The sequence below is a fragment of the Vicia villosa genome, linkage group LG4 (genome assembly GCF_029867415.1).
Source record: "Vicia villosa cultivar HV-30 ecotype Madison, WI linkage group LG4, Vvil1.0, whole genome shotgun sequence".
Lineage (NCBI taxonomy): Eukaryota > Viridiplantae > Streptophyta > Magnoliopsida > Fabales > Fabaceae > Vicia > Vicia villosa.
Genome location: NC_081183.1, coordinates 82,912,189 through 82,930,467, shown reverse-complemented (window position 1 = coordinate 82,930,467; position 18,279 = coordinate 82,912,189). Strand labels below are relative to the sequence as shown.

The window sequence follows — 18,279 nt, the reverse complement described above, 5'->3', positions numbered from 1 at the left end:
GGGAAGGATTGTCAAGGAGTAATCCAAATGGGCCTGGAACCAATCAGTGTTACCTAACAACTTGTCAATTCTGGAGTAGATAGTCCCAATGAGGTGCTTGTTAGACCAAGTGTAGTAATCCCCCTTGCTGCTCATTTCAGTCAGATCCAATTTACTCATCATCTCTTCCATGTCTCTAAATTCAGCTTCAATAATAGGTTTGCCACCCATTCTATCCTGGGAGCATAAAACATTATTGAAGTCCCCTGCTAGACACCAACGACCTTGAAGATTATGTCTACTCAAGTCATTCCACAGAGTTTGCCTTTGGTTGAGCTTGTTCAAACCATAGATAGCAGTTAACCAGAATTTGAAAGCCCCCTGTTTATTATAGATGCCCATGTGAATCATTTGGCTAGTAGTATTAACCACCTGGATGTCAATACTACTAGGATTCCAGTGTACCCAAATTCTTCCATTTGGGTGGTAAGCATAGTTGTCAACATAGGTTCCACCAAGATGAAGTTTATTCCTAATGGAATCAGCCTGAGCCTGCTTCACTCTTGTTTCAATCATGATGGTGATGTCTGCCTTCAACTCTAGAAGACGGGAGCTAATCTCCCTGAGTTTGGCAGCTTTATTGAGCCCCCTTAGGTTCCAGGAAACTAACATTGGCCTGAGTCCCTCAGCACTTGCAAATCATTCAAAACTTGCAAGGCATCAAACCCATTCACACATGTCAAGTTATCAAAAGGAGTCTCTAGCATTGGTTTTTTCCCTCTATCTCTACCACCCTTACTAACTGCATTCCAGTCTTGATCTACAAAGATAGGTATGTCATCAGTTAGAGTTTTTTGCAACACAGTTGGATCCTTGAGTATCTCAGTCATTACAGGTGTTACAGTGGAGGTTTCAGCAGTTTTTTCTTTAGGTTTTCATTGCTTAGCTTTAGGCTTTGGCCGATCACAGTTATGCCCAGGTTTTTGACATCTTTTGCAGTATAAAGGTTTCCATTCATATTCAATTGGCTGCAGGAACTTTGTGCCATCTTTATCCCTGATAGTGAGTTCTGTAGGCAGGTCTTTTGTGATGTCCATCTCCACAAGAATTCGAGCATAAGATACCCTAAGTTTATTAGCAGTACACTCATCAATCACCAAAGGGATTCCTAGAGCACTGCCTATTTTGTTTAGACTCATTTCCCCCCAAAGCCATAAGGGCAGTTGTGGCAGCTTAATCCATATGGGAAGGGTTCGCAAGAAGTCATCCTTCAACCTAAACTCAGGTGTCCATTCCCTAATTAGGATAGGCATATTCCTGTATGTGTAGGGCCCCTTCATTAAGACATCGTCCCTATCACTAAAGGATCTAAATCTGAGAATGAAGTAACCTTCATCATTATAATACATATCAGGCAATTGAACGAAATTCCAAGTCTTAGTCATATAGTTCTTCAGAGCATTCATACTTAAACCCCCACCTATGACCTATAAAATGAGAGATGAGGCCCAGAAGTTAACCTCTGATGTGATGTCCTCCTCAACAATTTCCACTTCAATCGTGCCTTCAACAATCTTAGGAGCAACAAACTTCATGGATCTACCCTTGGCAGGGTATCGGTTGTCATTCAGAAGATCTACCCACAACTTTCTATTCTCAGTCTTCTGCACAATCTCCTCCTTCTTAGGGTTCGCAGGTGTGGAAGGAGAACCCTCAACCAAAGTTTCTGCAGGAATCGAAATAGTGCTAACTTGGTGGTCATCAATGGTTGTAGTCTTGCAACCAAAAGCATCCGTTTGAGTAGATACCGGCGGCGGTGGAACCGGTTTTTTCGGCCTCCCTCGTCCCCTCATCACTCTTTTAATATCTATTATTTTATTATATTGTATGTTGTTTGAGTGTTTTTCCAACCTTTACTAAATGTGTGTGTATATATTATATATATATATATAATATGTATATAATATATATATATATATATATATAATATATCTATGTATATATATATATATTATATATATTATATATATATTATATATATAATATATATATATATATATATTAATATTTTATATATATATATATATATATATATATATATATATATATATATATAACCTTCAAATTGAATTATAAAATTATAATATGAGTTGTTAAGTTATATTAAAAAACAACTTATACTTATCAATGTTTTACGAGTTTTTTGCAACCTATTATTCGTATCTTGCGCTTTAGTGGTTAGAACATGGTTCAATACTTCTAGTTCTTTATCTATCACTTCCTTCACCTCTAGTTTTGTCTTTTGAGTAAATAATATTTTTCAAAATGAGATAGAGGTGAAGGAAATGTTAGCAGAAGAGTTAGAAGTATTGAAACAAGTTCCAATTGTTAAAGAGCAAAATGCGAAGGATGGATTGTAAAAAGCTCGTACAAAATTGATTAGTTTAATTTTTCCTTCTAATCTATATAACTTAATTTGTCATACTCATACTATATATTTCCAACTCTGATTGAAAGGTTATATGTTTAGTGAGCCATCGGTGAAATAAGTATTCCATATAAGTGATATTAACTCAAGTAAACATATACAGTTGGATACTAGGACCGTAGTGAAATATTGTGCGCTAAGTCTTTCACCACAGTTGGGACTTAGAACCATGGTGAAATGTATTGAAATCTGCGAAAATCTTGGTACTGGTATCAAACCTCTAACCTCATCTTTCACTACAAGAAAATTAGTGAATTACAACGGTTCATTTTAGAAGGTTACGACGGTTAGAACCGTCACAATTTGCAAGTCACGACGGTTGTTATTCTGTCCTAAAAACGTGTGTCGCGAGGTTGTATTGCGACCGTTGTCAAAACCGTTATACCAACTGTCGTTCTATGCCACGACGGTTGGGGAACTGACGTAAAATGATTATTGCAACGGTTACCAACAGTCGGGAAATTTTGTTTGTTTTTTGTTTTTAATGTTGATTGTGACGGCTTCAGACTGTCGTGTGTGTGACATGGTGACTGTTCAAACCGTCGTAATTTTGTTATAAATTTTTTTAATATATTTTTTATGGTAACGGTTTAAAGCGCTATTAATTATTAAATTTTTATTTTTAACAATAGTTTAAACCATTATTAATTTTAATCTATAGTATTTTTTAAATATTTTTTATTTTAATTATAATCTACTGAAATATTTTTAAATCGAGTATTATTTTTTCTTTAAATTATTTCTATTTATGTTATTATTATTTTGTAATATTTTTTATTTGATTTTCTATCACTTTTAAACGTAGTAAAATTAATTCCAATACAAAAACTTGTAATATCAAATAAACATCATGATATCAAAAAAATGTGAGTTCTATAATCATGTCATGTAATACAAAAAACCAAAAAACATATCAAATCCTAATCTTATAATAATAAGATTCATAGTGCGAAAAATACATAGGAAAGTTTATGATCTAATTAATTCATAGCAACGTCTAATTTGTCCTTCTTGATGATTCATTATCTGCAATTCGGTAGCTAGACTCAGAAGAACGTCTACCATCAGCGGGTGATTCCAATCCCAGAAAGAAAAAAAAAGCATTAAAATAATACTATTTAAAATAATACTCATGAGCTTTAATTTTAAATGCATCAAAATAATATACCTGTCTTCCACTAGAATTTTGCATTTGCCTTAAGCGTTCAATTTCCTCTGTCATAGCATTATCCCTTTGCTTTAAGAATGCGACTGCCTCCATCAATTCATCAATTTTTGAATTCTTCTTTAAGTGCATTAATTTCTTCTTGCATTTTCTTTATTTTTTTTCATTTTCTTCCAAAGAAGACGCCGATCTCGTAGATCTATTAATTTGAGATGGCGTAACTCCAAGTCCCATACTACGAACATATCCAGGATGTTCTTTTCCAAATACTTTCTGAAATGCCTCATTTTCAGACACAGAATCCTTAATTGCAGCTTGTATTTTTTCCTACACATGCAAAAGAGAAAATTGAGCTACTCTTTTGATTTATTTCAAAAATAAAGACCCTATTATTGAACAATGTCATCCCAAAAATAACAATAAGTAACGCTCAATCAAATCTCAAGGTTTTGCCTATTATTTAACATTTTTTATTGACTAATTATGTAGACTATCAAGGAAATTTTTTTTTATTACTTTATGTAGACTGAACCACGAAACAAGATTACAGCATTGTTTCTTTTACATGTGGAAAGTAGACTGTTTTTCTATATACTCTAATTTGTAGTGGAGCCACCCATTTTGTTAATTAGGATTTACATACCTCTTCCATTATGTAGACTATCAACAAACAATATCATAAAAACATAAGTACTAAATCAAATCTAAGTTTTTTCTGCAACTTTTTTATCATAAAAGCATCAATAGAAAACCCTTGATAAATTAATAAGCATAACACATTTAGTCACATTAACTTTTTAATATATATTTAACAGAAGCAACACTAATAGAAGCAACACATTTAGTCTTTTTAATAAGCACAACACATTCAGTTAAATATACATTAACTTCTATCTCTGCAACTTTTCTGAAACCTATGTACAATATAATTCTATCTTTTATATTCAATTGTTTATTCATAGTTGTACAATACACAAAGAACTAAACTCTAAATAAAAGATATGTCTTATCCACAGTTTTAGAAATAAAATAGTTATCTTTAACTTTTTGTTTAATCATTCTCCCCTTTTTTTCATCATTTTACATTTATACCAAAAAGAGAAACATAAATTTATCAAGGGTTAGAAGTTAATGTATATTTAACTGAACAGAGATAGAAGTTGAAGTAATAAGGGTTATATTCCTAGATATAGCACTGGTCCTAAATTTAATAAAGAAAAATTGTTTGTTTTTAGAGCTCTCCATAATGGTCAAACGTTCAGTAAAATGTCTTACATAATCCATGGCTATTCCTACTATAGTTAATGTATATTTAGAGACCATGCATAGTATCTCATCATTCATTTAGAGACCCTGACAATAGTTCAAACAAATTAAAAACATTTCAATAGTTCGAACAAATTAGGGAGACACATATTTTATGCAAAAGAGAAAAATAGATCACTCGTTTAGTTCCTATGTTACTTAGTAGAACACAACAAAATTGGCTAAGCATAAACTATTTGTATCATGAGACAAAGTAGATACAGAAAAAATAATCACAATTCTCAACTTAATTTATTCAGTTTTCAGACAAGTTCTCCCCACCTCTAAGAGATGCCAAAAGGTTTGATTTTTTCTCAAACCTTAAGGAGACTAACAAATATTTTAAAAAAATTAACTTGTACTTACATTATTGTGGTATGCATCTTCATTGACAAAAGACCCGTCAGATTTTTTATGTGAAACTGCATACATTTCTCCTCTGCTATATGATCGCCCATCTCTCACTTCCTATAAATAAGAACAAATTAATTATTTGTACTTCAGGCATACAATCAAGAATATATAGATTTAGACATACCAACTCATGTTGCTTCCTTGCAAGCGACTTAGATCCGAGTGTATGCGGAATCTTCAATTTTCCTCTATTTTAGGAATTTTTTGTTGCTATTCTCTACATTGGTAACAAATAAAAACACACGTTATAGATAAGGATAAAATACAATGCATTAGTTATATATTAAAAATACAATTATAAGCGTAAAATTGAAGATTACAAGGACATATTACTACGTCATTTTCTTTTAGACCTTTAAATGCAAAATCAATAAATTCTCGTATCCCATGCTGGTACGCAATTGAAGATTGTGGCTTAGTAATCCACGACTTACCCATTTCTTCAAAAAAATAAAAAAATAGATATTATAACATATGTTGAGGAGCTCTAATAATTTAATAAAAAATAACTCACCATATATTTGCATAAATGGAACAACATGAAATAGAACATAAATGACATTTATTTAAAAACATAAAATAGAACAAAAATGGTATTTACTTAAAAACATGTTACCAACCAAAATTTAGATTTCACACACTCGTAATCAATAATTAAAATGTGTTTCTTGTTGATTAAAATACTTTAATTTTTTGTTCATATTGATTAAAAACATGGTCTTGGGATGGTCTGCATATCTTTTTAGTTAAACCTTAGACAGATGAAAAATGTTTCAAAAGCTAAAAAGCATTCTAAAACAACCATGCAATAGAAGTTCTTAACTACTTGTTAGATCTAACTTTTAAAGTTGGACAAATTATTTGAAGTCTCATGCAAAGATAAACTAGCAGAGTTAAATGAACATTGCCAAACAAGGTTTTGTTTACTCGTGAACAATCTTCAACTATTCTTAGAGAGGCAACATAAAACCATTCATCCACTTTCATTTAACAGCTTAAACTTTTGAAGAGCTGGTTCATGAAAAATATTCATTTTTAAATAAGGTACTTGGTAAAATATATATAAAACGTTGAAAAAATCTTGGGAGGGGGTGGCTATAATATAAGGTATCTTGCATTCTTTAGTTATATTAGTAACCGACTTTATTACAAAGTTTAACAGTATGGACCTTATCTTGAACTTGAAATATGTAGTAGTCAATGTTTACAATTGCAATGCCTTGTTCAGTCATGTTTTCTTTATGTGTAAGAAACAAGTGCTCTAACTTTGTTCATTTTTCTCCTTTTAGACAATGTCTTTTCTAATAGACAACTTGATCAATTAGGAAAATGTGATGTAGGGGTTATGATTCAGTACAAAAAACTCAATTCATTAGCTTTAAGTAACATTTTATTTGAAGCTTATTTGAAGCTCTATTCTGTTTCTGTCATAGCTTATTTGAAGCTTGTTTTCTGTTAGTTGCATAAGGACATAAGGACAATAGTCCTGCTAGTGGTTAGTATATGTTCTATATGTGTTCCTAAGTTTCTTTGGCTTGGGATGGTGCTGCTAGTGCACTGTGGTTGTAATTTTTTTCCTGTATTCGTGCACACCGACAAAAAAACTCAAAAATTGGTCGCTATTTCCGTCGCTAATATGACAAAAAGGACTAAAATGACACCTTTTGAAGAGTTAACGGACCAATATGACACTTTTTGAAGTTAAGGGACCAAAATGAACTCTGAGGTTAACATAAGGGACCAAAAAGGGTATTTTGTCTTTTTTAAAAGGCAAAACAAACTATAGCTAACTAAAACAAACAACTTTTATTGAGAGGAGAAAAAATGATTTGGTTCTATTCCAACTCTTTTATATTCCTAATAAGTAACCGAATATGCTCGACGCGTTGCTCTACATTTCATCAAAACATAGTTTTTCAATTTAATAACGTTAGTACAACTTTGGTTAAATTTTGAGTACCACATATTGTGCTAATTTTTCAAAAAATAATTCTTCAGGAGCCAATTTAGAGTTCCATCGATTGTTCTATATTGCATAAAATTTTGAGTACTTCTAATTTTGAATATTCAAACATCTTTGAATTTTTGTTATCAAAATGTGTGATAGTTCTTTAATGTAAAGTGTGTTTTGTTTATTTTGTTATTAAATAGAATCTTATGTGAAGATATATTCTACTTTGTGACCAAACAACAATCAGACCACAAGATATTACAGCAAAAAGCACAACAAACCAACCCTAAAACAAGCCTCTATACCAGCAAAAGAAAAACTGAATCACACTCACTAGTTTAATAGCCAGAATTACATACCTTAGCGTAGAAAACCGGAGAACCAGATGCTCGTCGCGCTTGAGAATTTTCTTAATAAAACTATAATAGATAAGAGTTACATATGTAAATATTATAAAATCATATCAATGCATAGTCAACTCAACATGACAAAAATGGAGTCAAAACAAGTTCTACCTAGTCAATTCAACAAGACAAACAAATGGACATATCAGAAACCATGGACAAATATACATGAATGACAAAAAAACAAGACAAAATTGAGAGATTTGAAAGAGATCATATGGTAGGTCAGTAATCAAATAACCTAGAGCTTCAACATCAAAAACTATTGCAATTGCTTCCTCTATATAGCCAGTAACACAAAACCAAAGATTAGATTCATTGACAACAAATGCAACATCAAAATTTCAGTATAAACCAAAATTTTAGTACATTGCAGAAATCATAAACAAAGATTGCAGAAATTAGAACATCTAACCTGTTAACAATGGTTTTCCCTCTTTACCTCTTCCTTCAATCGCAACAATCGTAGATCACCTTTCCCTCTTCCTTCAGTCGCATAACACCTTTCCTTCTTCCTCCAGTCGCAGCAATCGAAGAAACACAAGCAGCCACGAAAACATAATATTTTTATTTTAAACAATCTTTTAATTAAGAAATATTGGAGCGCGAAACAGAACAAATAATATGAGGGCGGTTGGGCTTGAACCGTCGCAACCCATTTGGATGTTTTGAAGAGCCAAAACCAAACAAAAAATATAAGGGCAGTTGGGCCTGAACCGTCGCAGCCCTTTTGGATTTTTTTATCCTACTTTTGGATTTTTGAAGTGTTGGGCTATAAAAACAACAAGGGCGGTTCAACAACCGTCGTAGTCTATATTTTAGGGAAGTTGGGCTTAGAACCGTCACAGTTCATTCAATTTTTTTTAAAAATCAAAGGCGGTTTGAAAAAACCGCCACAGTAACCGCCGTAATAAGTATAATAGGGCGGTTTTCAGTGAACCGTCGCAACCTATGTGTCGTAAAATGGTATTTTTCTTGTAGTGTTTTACTACAGTTCTTAATTCAACAGTAGTGGTATGTTACGTACTATTGTGTTTTTACAACGGCTTGTAGCGCGTGGTGGTAAAGAGGGCTCATTGTCCGTATTAGAAGCTTTTCCCAACCGTGGTAAGATATGTATTTCGTAGTAGTGTCAATGTGTTGCAACTATTTTTTTCTCTTGTAGGTTCTCAACTCACCCACTGAACCAATTGCTCAAAAAATTGTCTTTCGATAAAATGAATTGGATGTATGGATTGATCTCAAAGAACGATTTTCTAAAGCTTATAATATTCGAGTTTCCAATATTCGAGCTGAGATTAATAATCTCAAACAAGGTACAAAATTAGTTATTAATTACTTCACTAAGATGCATGGGTTATAGGATGAACTGAATTCACATTGACCAATGTAAGTCTGTACATGTATTGGCCAATGCAAATGTGAAGCAGTGTGTTCTGCAAAAGATTTTTGTATAGAAGATCAAATTATTCAATTTTTAACAAGTTTGAATGATAACTTTTCTGTTACTATGACTCGAGTTCTTTTAATGGAACCTCAACCTTCAATCAACAAAATTTATTCAATGGTGGTACAAGAAGAAAGCAAAGCCATTGCTTTACTACCTAAACCTCATAATAGTTCATAACCTGAAGAACAAAATACTCTAATTAATGCTTATGATGCAAGAAAATTTCCAAATTGTGGCAAGAATCACATGTCTACTAGTTACAAGAAGGATGTTAGAGTTTGCACTCATTGTAATAGATATGGCCACACTCTATGATTTTGTTATAGAAAACATGGTTTTCCTTCACATTTTGGCAATAAGCAAGTTTCATCCAACTCTTACAATTTTAAGGTTGGCGAGGCACAAGTTTAACCTAATGTTAGAGAAGAAGACTCAACAAATGTCCAAGCTAGTAGTACTTGAAGCAATATTCTCAATTAATTAGTTTACTTCAACATACAAATTTAATGCCTCAATCCCCACCTTCAAATGCCATGCCTAACTCAAACCCTATTTTTATTCATATTGATCATAAAACAAATGAGACTTCAAGGATATCTTATGTGTCTAGAATAACATGTTCTCATCAGACTAATTCCAACTTTTGGATCATAAATTCAGAAGCGAATAACCATGTTTGTTCTTCTTTACATCATTTTAATTCTTACTATAAAATTAAACCTATAAATGTTTGTCTACCCAATCGGGCATATGTTTTGGAAAAATAGGTAGGAATTGTGATTTTTTTTTTCTCCTTATCTTGCCATGACTGTAGTGATATAATTGTGAGGTCCTCAAAATAGGATGGCATACGTCCTTCATTGGAAAATTATGGTTGACATTAAGCTTTCAAATACCAAGAATATTCTGATTATTGAAGGGTATTCCTACTCCTAGGTAATATATAATAAAATATGTTCTCAGACAAACCATGCACAACAGCTTGTCCGGCTTAATTGTATCACACAAAATCAATTCCGTTTGTCCGACAGAAAAAGCAATAAAACAGTAAGAGAACAAGTCAATGTAGAACAAACCAAATTGTCATTGCAAAAATATAAATTTATCCATTACAGATCAAAATCAGGGTCACCCCTAGCAATGGGGGGTTTAGCTACTCATAACGAAAACATAAAACATAGTGTTAATTGTAATCATTACAGATAAATGAAGGAAATCAAATCTTCAATGGCCAAGGCTCATGGAAATCTTCTATCCTTGCATAAAATCTGAATTCTTCAGCCTTCTACAGTGTTTTTTGCCTCCAAAATTGTCCAACCCTTGTGCCAACGGGTTCTCCTCCTTTTATTTCATCGTTTCTGGGCTTTTCAGGTAAAACGACCCACTAAATCACGTGTACATGCGTCCGGGGACGCGTCTGGCCCAGTGACACGCGTCTGGGGACGCGTCTTGGTAGAGGGAGGTCTTTTCAATACATTTCTAGACTTCTGGCACGCGTCCAGGGACGCGTTTGGTGGCCCGGCACGCGTCTGGGCACACGTCCTGGCAGATGCAGGCGTCTTGGTGTGCTTAGCAGAGTGGGACGCGTTTCATCAGTAGACAGTGCTTTTTCCAATTCCACACGTGTCTTGGGATGCGTCTCAGCAACATATGGCATTTTTTCACTTCCACACATGTCTAGGGATGCGTTTGACCAACTTATGCGTTTTTCTTTAATTTAGCACTTTTCCTCACTAATTTCTCCCACTTCATTCATCTGAGTCTGCAAACACTATAACACACAACCAAAGCATAAAATGTGGATTAAAGAAATAAAACACTAAATAAAATCACTCAAAGATAACTAACAACATCGGTAAAAACATATGTAAAAACCAGTGATCAAGCCCCATCTCCAAGAAGATTTAAGTGAAGTGCTTATGTGATTTGTGTATTTGGTAAAAGACTTAAAGCTTTAGAGTGTGATAAAGAGGAAGGATGAAAGCTCGTCTGACCGTGTCTGAGTGATAAGTGTTTTGTAAAACATAAGGGAATTTTTGTAAAGTAATATATCTAAATCACATAATCACTAAAACTTTTTTTGAAGCCTCTATTTTTCAAAGAAAATCACCAAAAATTGTTTTGGAGCATAGCCATCTGAGTTGGAAACTGTGATAATGACTAGGAAATGTTTTGAATGGTTTAATCAATTAGACCATATATCTAATCGATTATATAAAGGAAAAATGAGTTTATAATCGATTGGGACAATCTCTTGATGATGGGTAACAATTTTCTATCCAATCTTTCAAAAATTGATATAAATAATTGATTATTTAGGTTATCTAATTGATTAGATTAAAGACCAAATCGATTGGATAATTAGTTTTTCTCATGGATCATTTCCTTTCTTGAACCATATATTGGCATATAAATAGAGGCATTCCCTTTCATTTTTTTCACATCTAAAAACGTGAGATATCTCACCTCCCTCATTCTCTCTCTATCTATCTCTTTCTCTCAAATATTTTATCTTTCTCTCACATAAACTTGGTCATAGTGCTTGGAGAAAGGCTATTGTGTTTAAGTGAGGAAGTTGTTTTAGAATGGGTAATATTGTAACTTCACCAAGAGTTCTTTATCTTCTCCAGTGAATCTTTCTTCCTTAGGAAGTGTTTATTTTAGTTTGGTGCTAAACCCATAAAAGCTCTTTTTGGGGGATTTGATGTCAAGTCTCTATTTTGGTTCATGCGTTCAACCACTTAAGAAAAATCTCTTTTTTTGGGTTCTTGAAGATAACCATTAAAAAAAAATCTTATTATTAATTCTTGAGCTCAGTCTTGTGTAAAAGCTCAGTTGGTTTGAGATCAGTATGGTATAAAATCTTGGTTCAAACCGCGGTTAGCCAGATATAAAACATTGGTTCAGTTCGGAGGATAGCTAGTTTAAAAATCCATACTTGTTCGAGATAAGTCCGTACAAAATCTTGATTTAGCCTAGAGACTAACTATTGGAAGCTTTGTTCGTATTTGGTGTGAAGACTAACCGCTCCATTCCATTGTTCGTTGTTTGGTTGAAACTAAACCTAAAACTTCTTTTTTCCCTGTATAAGGGGGTTCGTGAGCTTAACCTTCCAAAATCTCATAAGAATTAATTATTATAAACTCTCAAGATCAATTCTTTGGGACATTAGTAGGTCACTTCTTTAGACCAAACCTTCATAAATTCATGGTGTCGTTCTCTCTTCCCTTAACTCTTTATTTTGTCCATATTTTCTTTACTTTGATTTTTTTCCACATTATCCAAACGTTTCTTAGAAAATGTTTTCAAACTCTGATTCTAAAAATAATTTTGTTTTAAACTATCTTTTTCAAACCCCCACAATTCACCCCCTCTTGTGTGTGGAGTCACATGATCGATAAAATATCATTACCAAAATTTTCACAATTCATTGCCTAACATTACTCAAATTAATTTTTTTTGGCTCTCCTTTTTATGCATCCACTTTGTAAAGTCATAGAACCAAAGTTTATTGTAAAGTAAGAAAGTTTCTATTATTAGGATATGACATTGGCTTCAAAGGATTTTCTTTGTTAGATCTTAACTCAAATGAAATTTTTATCTCAAGGAATGTTGCCTTTTATGAACATATCTTTCCCTACCGTGTTCAATCTTCATATGCCACAAATAATTGGGAATATTTCACTAACTTGCACAACAAATCAAATTTCAACTCTTTAAAATCTCACGAACAAAAGTCCCAACATTTTGAAAATATCTACACCCCAGACCTACCTCGTGATATTGACCAAACCATTCCTACCACCCTTGATGAGACACAACAACCCGTCGTAGAGACATAACTAACTATCATAGATTCTAACCATGCTAGGGTATCATCAAGAGTAAAACATCCACTATCACATCTCAAAGATCATGTACGTGTTTTTTTCCTGATGCACTAAATCAATAATCATCATGTACCCCTTATCTTTTGTGTAATTATCTTTTTTATTCTCATTTGTCTCTATTACTGTCACTGTAGTCTATCTATTACAATCCAAATAGAACTAAAATCATACAATGAGGTTAGTAAATTTGAATGTTGGAAACAACCTATGATAGTTGAGCTTGATGCTTTTGATAGGACTGGTATTATAAATTTTTTTGGCCTTCCACCTAACATCAAACTTGTAGGATGCAAATGGGTCTATAAAATAAAACATAATTAAGATGGAGGCATTGAAAGATTTAAGAAACGATTGGTTTCCAAGGGATATAACCAAATAGAAGGTTTGGATTATTCTAACAAATACTCACCTACAATCTGAATTAACATAACTGTTGCATCAATGAACAATTGGCATTTACATCAGTTGGATGTAAATAATGCCTTCCTTCATGGAGAATTGATAGAAGATGTTTATATGATCATCCCACCTGGTGTCACCTCTTCCAAACCAAACCAAGTTTGCAAGTTGATCAAGTCATTGTATGGATTTAAACAGGCTAGTAGGAAATGGTATGAGAAGTTAACATCCGTCCTTATTCATCATGGTTACAAAGAAGTTGTTGCTAACCACTCCCTTTTTATAAATAATGATGAATCAGAATTAACAATCTTCCTAGTTTATGTTGATGATGTAATACTAGCAGGAAATTCCTTGTCTGAATTTAAAGCCATGAAAGAATCCCTTCATTAAGCCTTTAAAATTAAAGACCTAGGCATCTTGAAATATTTCCAATGAGTGGGAGTTTCTCACTCCTAATTAGGAATTTCACTATGTCAAAGAAAATATTACATTGTCATTGCAGATTCAAGATTACTTGGGTCCAAACAAGTCTCCATTCCATATGTTCTCTCAATCTAATTATGCAATGACAATTATATCCATCTCCCTCAATCCAATTATGCAATGACAATTCTATCCATATGAAGATGTTCCATCCTATAGAAGGTTTCTTGGCAAAGTCATTTACCTAAACACTACTAGACCATATATCACATACACTACCAAACAATTAAGCCAATTCTTATCTAAAACTTCCATCACTCATCATAATGTTGCCTTGGCAGTTTGTAGAAATACAAGTAGATATTCTTTTCTGGAGATTCTTCCATTCATCTTCTTGACAAAAGTATATTCTTTCCTGGGGATTCTTCCATTCATCTTCTTGACTTCTCTGATGTTGACTTGATAGTTTGTAGAAATACAAGAAGATTCATATCAAGATCTTGCTTCTTTAAACTCACTTTGATAATTTATATAAATTACAAAATTTAATTAATATTATAAAGAAAAAAAACTTTATTAAAAATATTAATTATTAATAAAACAAAATAAATAAATTAATCTCTCTACTTTACCTAAGATGATAGTTGTTTTGCAGAATAGATAAGTCATTCTTTAAACTCACTTTGATAAATTCTATAAATTAAAAATTTTAATTAATATTATAAAGAAAAAAAAACTTTATTAAAAATATTAATTATTAATAAAACAAAATAAATAAATTAATCTCTTTACTTAACTAAGATGATGATAGTTGTTTTACAGAATAGATAAGTCATTAAATGAATACGTGTTTGAATATGAGAAATTTAATTATTAATGAAATTTTAGAATATAAAATTATTAAAAAATTAAAATAATTTATATCTCAACCATTAAAAATTGGTATTGATTTGACATCACATAATTCATATTTTAAATTTATATATTTATATTTTTAAAACTTAAATTTTGGTCCAACACATAAGGACATGGTGGTGACTTGAATGTATGGATCCTATAGTACAGTGAAACAAAATTCGCCTGTAATCATATTTCACGATCTCATTAATATTTGTGAGCCTCTTAAATTATAGCTATCATATTTGTAGGACATGTTGGTTTTTTTTTAAAGAAGCAATGGTATTAAAAGAGCAAAAGAGATGCTCTACCCAATACAAAACAGTAAATTACTTCTCCACACAAAGAAGAGGAGAAGTATTCCAAGAATAGAAATTAATTGACTATTGGTCCCTTCATTGCAACGCTGAGAAGCCAGGGGTATTTTGGGCATTATATTTCATATTTTTGGGTAACATATACAGGTGCATTGGACAGATTTTGTGAACATGACAAGATTTTGTTTTCGCGATTTCAATTCATATAAGTGTTGCGATATTGATTGCGGCTGTGGTGGAGTAAAATATTTATACTTTATATTTTAACATAAGAATAGAATTACCGTATAAATATCGGCATCTTCTGAAACTGTTTTGTCGTTGCGGCTTTCGCGGTCTACATTTTAAAACCTTAGACAACTTGCTAGTAATAATGTAATATCCACTGGGAGTCTATTATATTTTTAGAGGTTACGTATAAATTAAATACTTATACTAAAATACACGTTTTTTCAGCTACTTTTTTCTCTTCTCATATGTTTCCTTTGTTATCAAAACAAAACAAAAGTGACAGATTTCATTTCAGGCACACTGATAACGTGGAAGATTATAGATCATCTTCTAAAGAGAAACTAATAATATAAGATAGAAAAAGAATAAAAAAAAAAGAAAAAAAGAAAAATGTCTCTTCATTCTCCATTGATCGTTGAAGAAACAAAACAGAAAAGGAAGGAAGAAAATAAAAGAAAATTGATTGAAGAAGTGAAAAAACAGTTATGGCTATCAGGACCGTTAATTTGTGTTTCTTTTTTGAATTTCGCTATCGATCTCATTTCAGTTATGTTTGTTGGTCATCTTGGTGAGTTACCTCTTTCTGCTGCTTCCATGGCTACTTCATTTGCTACTCTCACTGGTTTCAGTTTATTGGTAATTAGTTTATTTTATTTCTTTGCTTTTGATTCTTCCTTCGTTGGATACTGTGCTAACTGAATTTGTTTTCGTTGTGATTAAATATATAGATGGGAATGGCAAGTGCATTGGACACATTATGCGGACAATCTTACGGTGCAAAGCAATACCACATGTTAGGCATACACACGCAGAGAGCAATGTTCATTCTCATGATCGCCGCGATTCCCCTCGCGATTATTTGGGCTAACACAAGATCCATTCTCATTTTACTTGGCCAAGATCCTGAAATATCCACAGAGGCAGGAAACTATGCTAAGTCAATGGTTCCATGCCTTTTTGCTGATGGTCTTCTACAATGCCTATACAGATTCTTGCAGACTCAAAATATTGTATTTCCAATGATGTTTTGCGCCGTGGTTACGACGTTACTTCATATTCCTCTATGCTGGATTATGGTTTACAAGTTTGGATTAGGTGGCAGAGGGGCTGCTATAGCAATTTCAATGTCTTTTTGGTTGAATGTTATTATACTCTCACTTTATATTAAGTTTTCTCCTTCATGTAAGAATACTTGGCATGGCTTTTCCAAGGAGGCACTAGCACTTAACAAGATCCCTATTTTCTTGAAGCTTGCCATTCCTTCAGCTCTAATGGTTTGGTAAATCACTTTCTCTAATACTTTGAGTTACATTTTCATTTCTTTGTAAAGATTCTAATGCTGTTTCCAATTTTTTTTATTGAAATCGTTGGGGCGAGCAGCTTGGAAATGTGGTCTTTTGAGTTATTAGTTCTGCTTTCTGGTCTTCTTCCGAATCCGAAGTTGGAAACATCAGTGATCTCTATTTTGTCAGTTTTATATTTGAAATTCTCGTCGATATTGTTTTGATCATATGATTATTATTTTCATCAACTTATTGTTTGCGACTTGGTTTTGTCAGTTTGAATACAGAAGCAGCTATTTGGATGATTCCATTTGGACTTAGTGAAGCAATAAGGTTAGTATTTCTCGGTAGAAGACTTTTTTCTCGTGCTTTTATTTTGCGCGTAGTTAAATAAGTGGTTGAAAAATGAATAGTTGAATGATTCTTGCAGCATTCGTGTTTCGAATGAACTCGGGGCTGGTAATCCACAGGCCACACGTTTGGCAGTGTGTGTTGTTGTGGTGATTGCCATTATAGAGAGCATTTTAGTCGGAACAGTGATATTTCTTATACGCAATATATTGGGCTATGCTTATAGTAACGAAGAAGAAGTTGTCAAATATGTAGCAACTTTGTTGCCAATTCTTGCCGTATCCCACTTCCTCGATGGAATGCAATGTGTTCTATCAGGCACGGTTAGAGGATGTGGTTTGCAAGAAATTGGTGCTTATGTTAATCTGGGAGCATACTATTTATTTGGGGTTCCAGTGGCCGTTGTATTAGCTTTTGTATTGCATTTCCATGGGAAGGTAAATGAAATGATTAATCTCTTAGCGAAAATCGCAATCATGCGATTTGGTTCAACTTGCTGATAAATGTATTTATCGTAGGGCCTGTTACTGGGGATGATATGTGCATTCATTGTTCAAGTACTCGCTCTAATGATCATTACAATACGCACGGATTGGGAGAAAGCGGTTAGAAACTTCTTCGTTTTTCTTAATGTTTTCTGGTTCATTATTTGATACTGACATGTTTTTGTTTTTTCTGATTCCTTTTACGCAGACAAAGAACGCTTCTGATAGAGTCAACGATTCTATAACAAGTGAGAGCTTAGTCTCGTGAAGAATATGGTTTTTGTTTTGTTTTCTCGTTGTATTTTGTTTTCTTGTTTCCTTTTAATGTAATGTTGAGTGAAAAGAATGTGTGTTGTTTATGAAAGTTACTACGATGACAGTGCATAAGTGATTAATCTCTCTAGGTATGTTGGTTTGGTCGTGGTAGGTTCAATAATATGCAAAGTCAAGTTGCTTTAAATATGGTCAGATTGTTTCCATGTGCTAACATTAGTTCAATCAAAGCTATCAATCACATGTTCCTGCTAACTTACAAAGTTACATTTATGCAAAGTACAAAACCAGGTAATATTTTTGCCTATGACAAATCCTCTCCATATCTCAAAAGAAACGGAGAATATTATTAATAATATTTTTATTATATATAAATTAAATTATAGAAAATATTTGTCATATATTTCAAAAATATATGTATTTCTATATCAAAACTATAGTAATTATGTTCTTTATTTATTTTTTTAGAAATGGAGAGAATTTCAACTAACTCTTATAGCTTTTCCACCACATTTCCTTCCTCAAATAACCACTTCTCCCAACCATACTTTGATATTTCCCTGCACCTAAT

General features: G+C 32.7%; 1 protein-coding gene and 1 long non-coding RNA gene across 2 annotated transcripts; one reads left to right on the top strand and one right to left on the bottom strand.

The window, feature by feature from the left end:
- Positions 1-3,344: 3,344 nt before the first annotated feature.
- Positions 3,345-5,570, bottom strand: LOC131599292 (uncharacterized). Its single transcript, XR_009282693.1, has 3 exons — positions 5,476-5,570; positions 5,304-5,405; positions 3,345-3,959 (listed from the first exon to the last, which is right to left on the bottom strand). It is a non-coding gene; the product is annotated as an uncharacterized LOC131599292 (long non-coding RNA).
- A 9,967-nt stretch (positions 5,571-15,537) lies between these two features.
- LOC131599291 (protein DETOXIFICATION 16-like) lies at positions 15,538-17,847 on the top strand. Its single transcript, XM_058871695.1, has 7 exons — positions 15,538-15,952; positions 16,045-16,595; positions 16,697-16,783; positions 16,876-16,932; positions 17,030-17,387; positions 17,469-17,555; positions 17,644-17,847. The coding sequence occupies exons 1-7, from the start codon at positions 15,707-15,709 to the stop codon at positions 17,701-17,703; spliced, it is 1,446 nt and encodes a 481-aa protein (XP_058727678.1). The 5' UTR covers positions 15,538-15,706; the 3' UTR covers positions 17,704-17,847.
- Positions 17,848-18,279: the final 432 nt, after the last annotated feature.

Excerpts from the sequence above, each read along its gene's own strand:
- LOC131599291 (XM_058871695.1), top strand. The coding sequence starts at position 15,707 with ATGTCTCTTCATTCTCCATTGATCGTTGAAGAAACAAAACAGAAAAGG. Across the intron at positions 15,953-16,044 it reads TCACTGGTTTCAGTTTATTG|ATGGGAATGGCAAGTGCATT; the intron begins GTAATTAGTTTA and ends TTAAATATATAG. Across the intron at positions 16,784-16,875 it reads ACATCAGTGATCTCTATTTT|TTTGAATACAGAAGCAGCTA; the intron begins GTCAGTTTTATA and ends TGGTTTTGTCAG.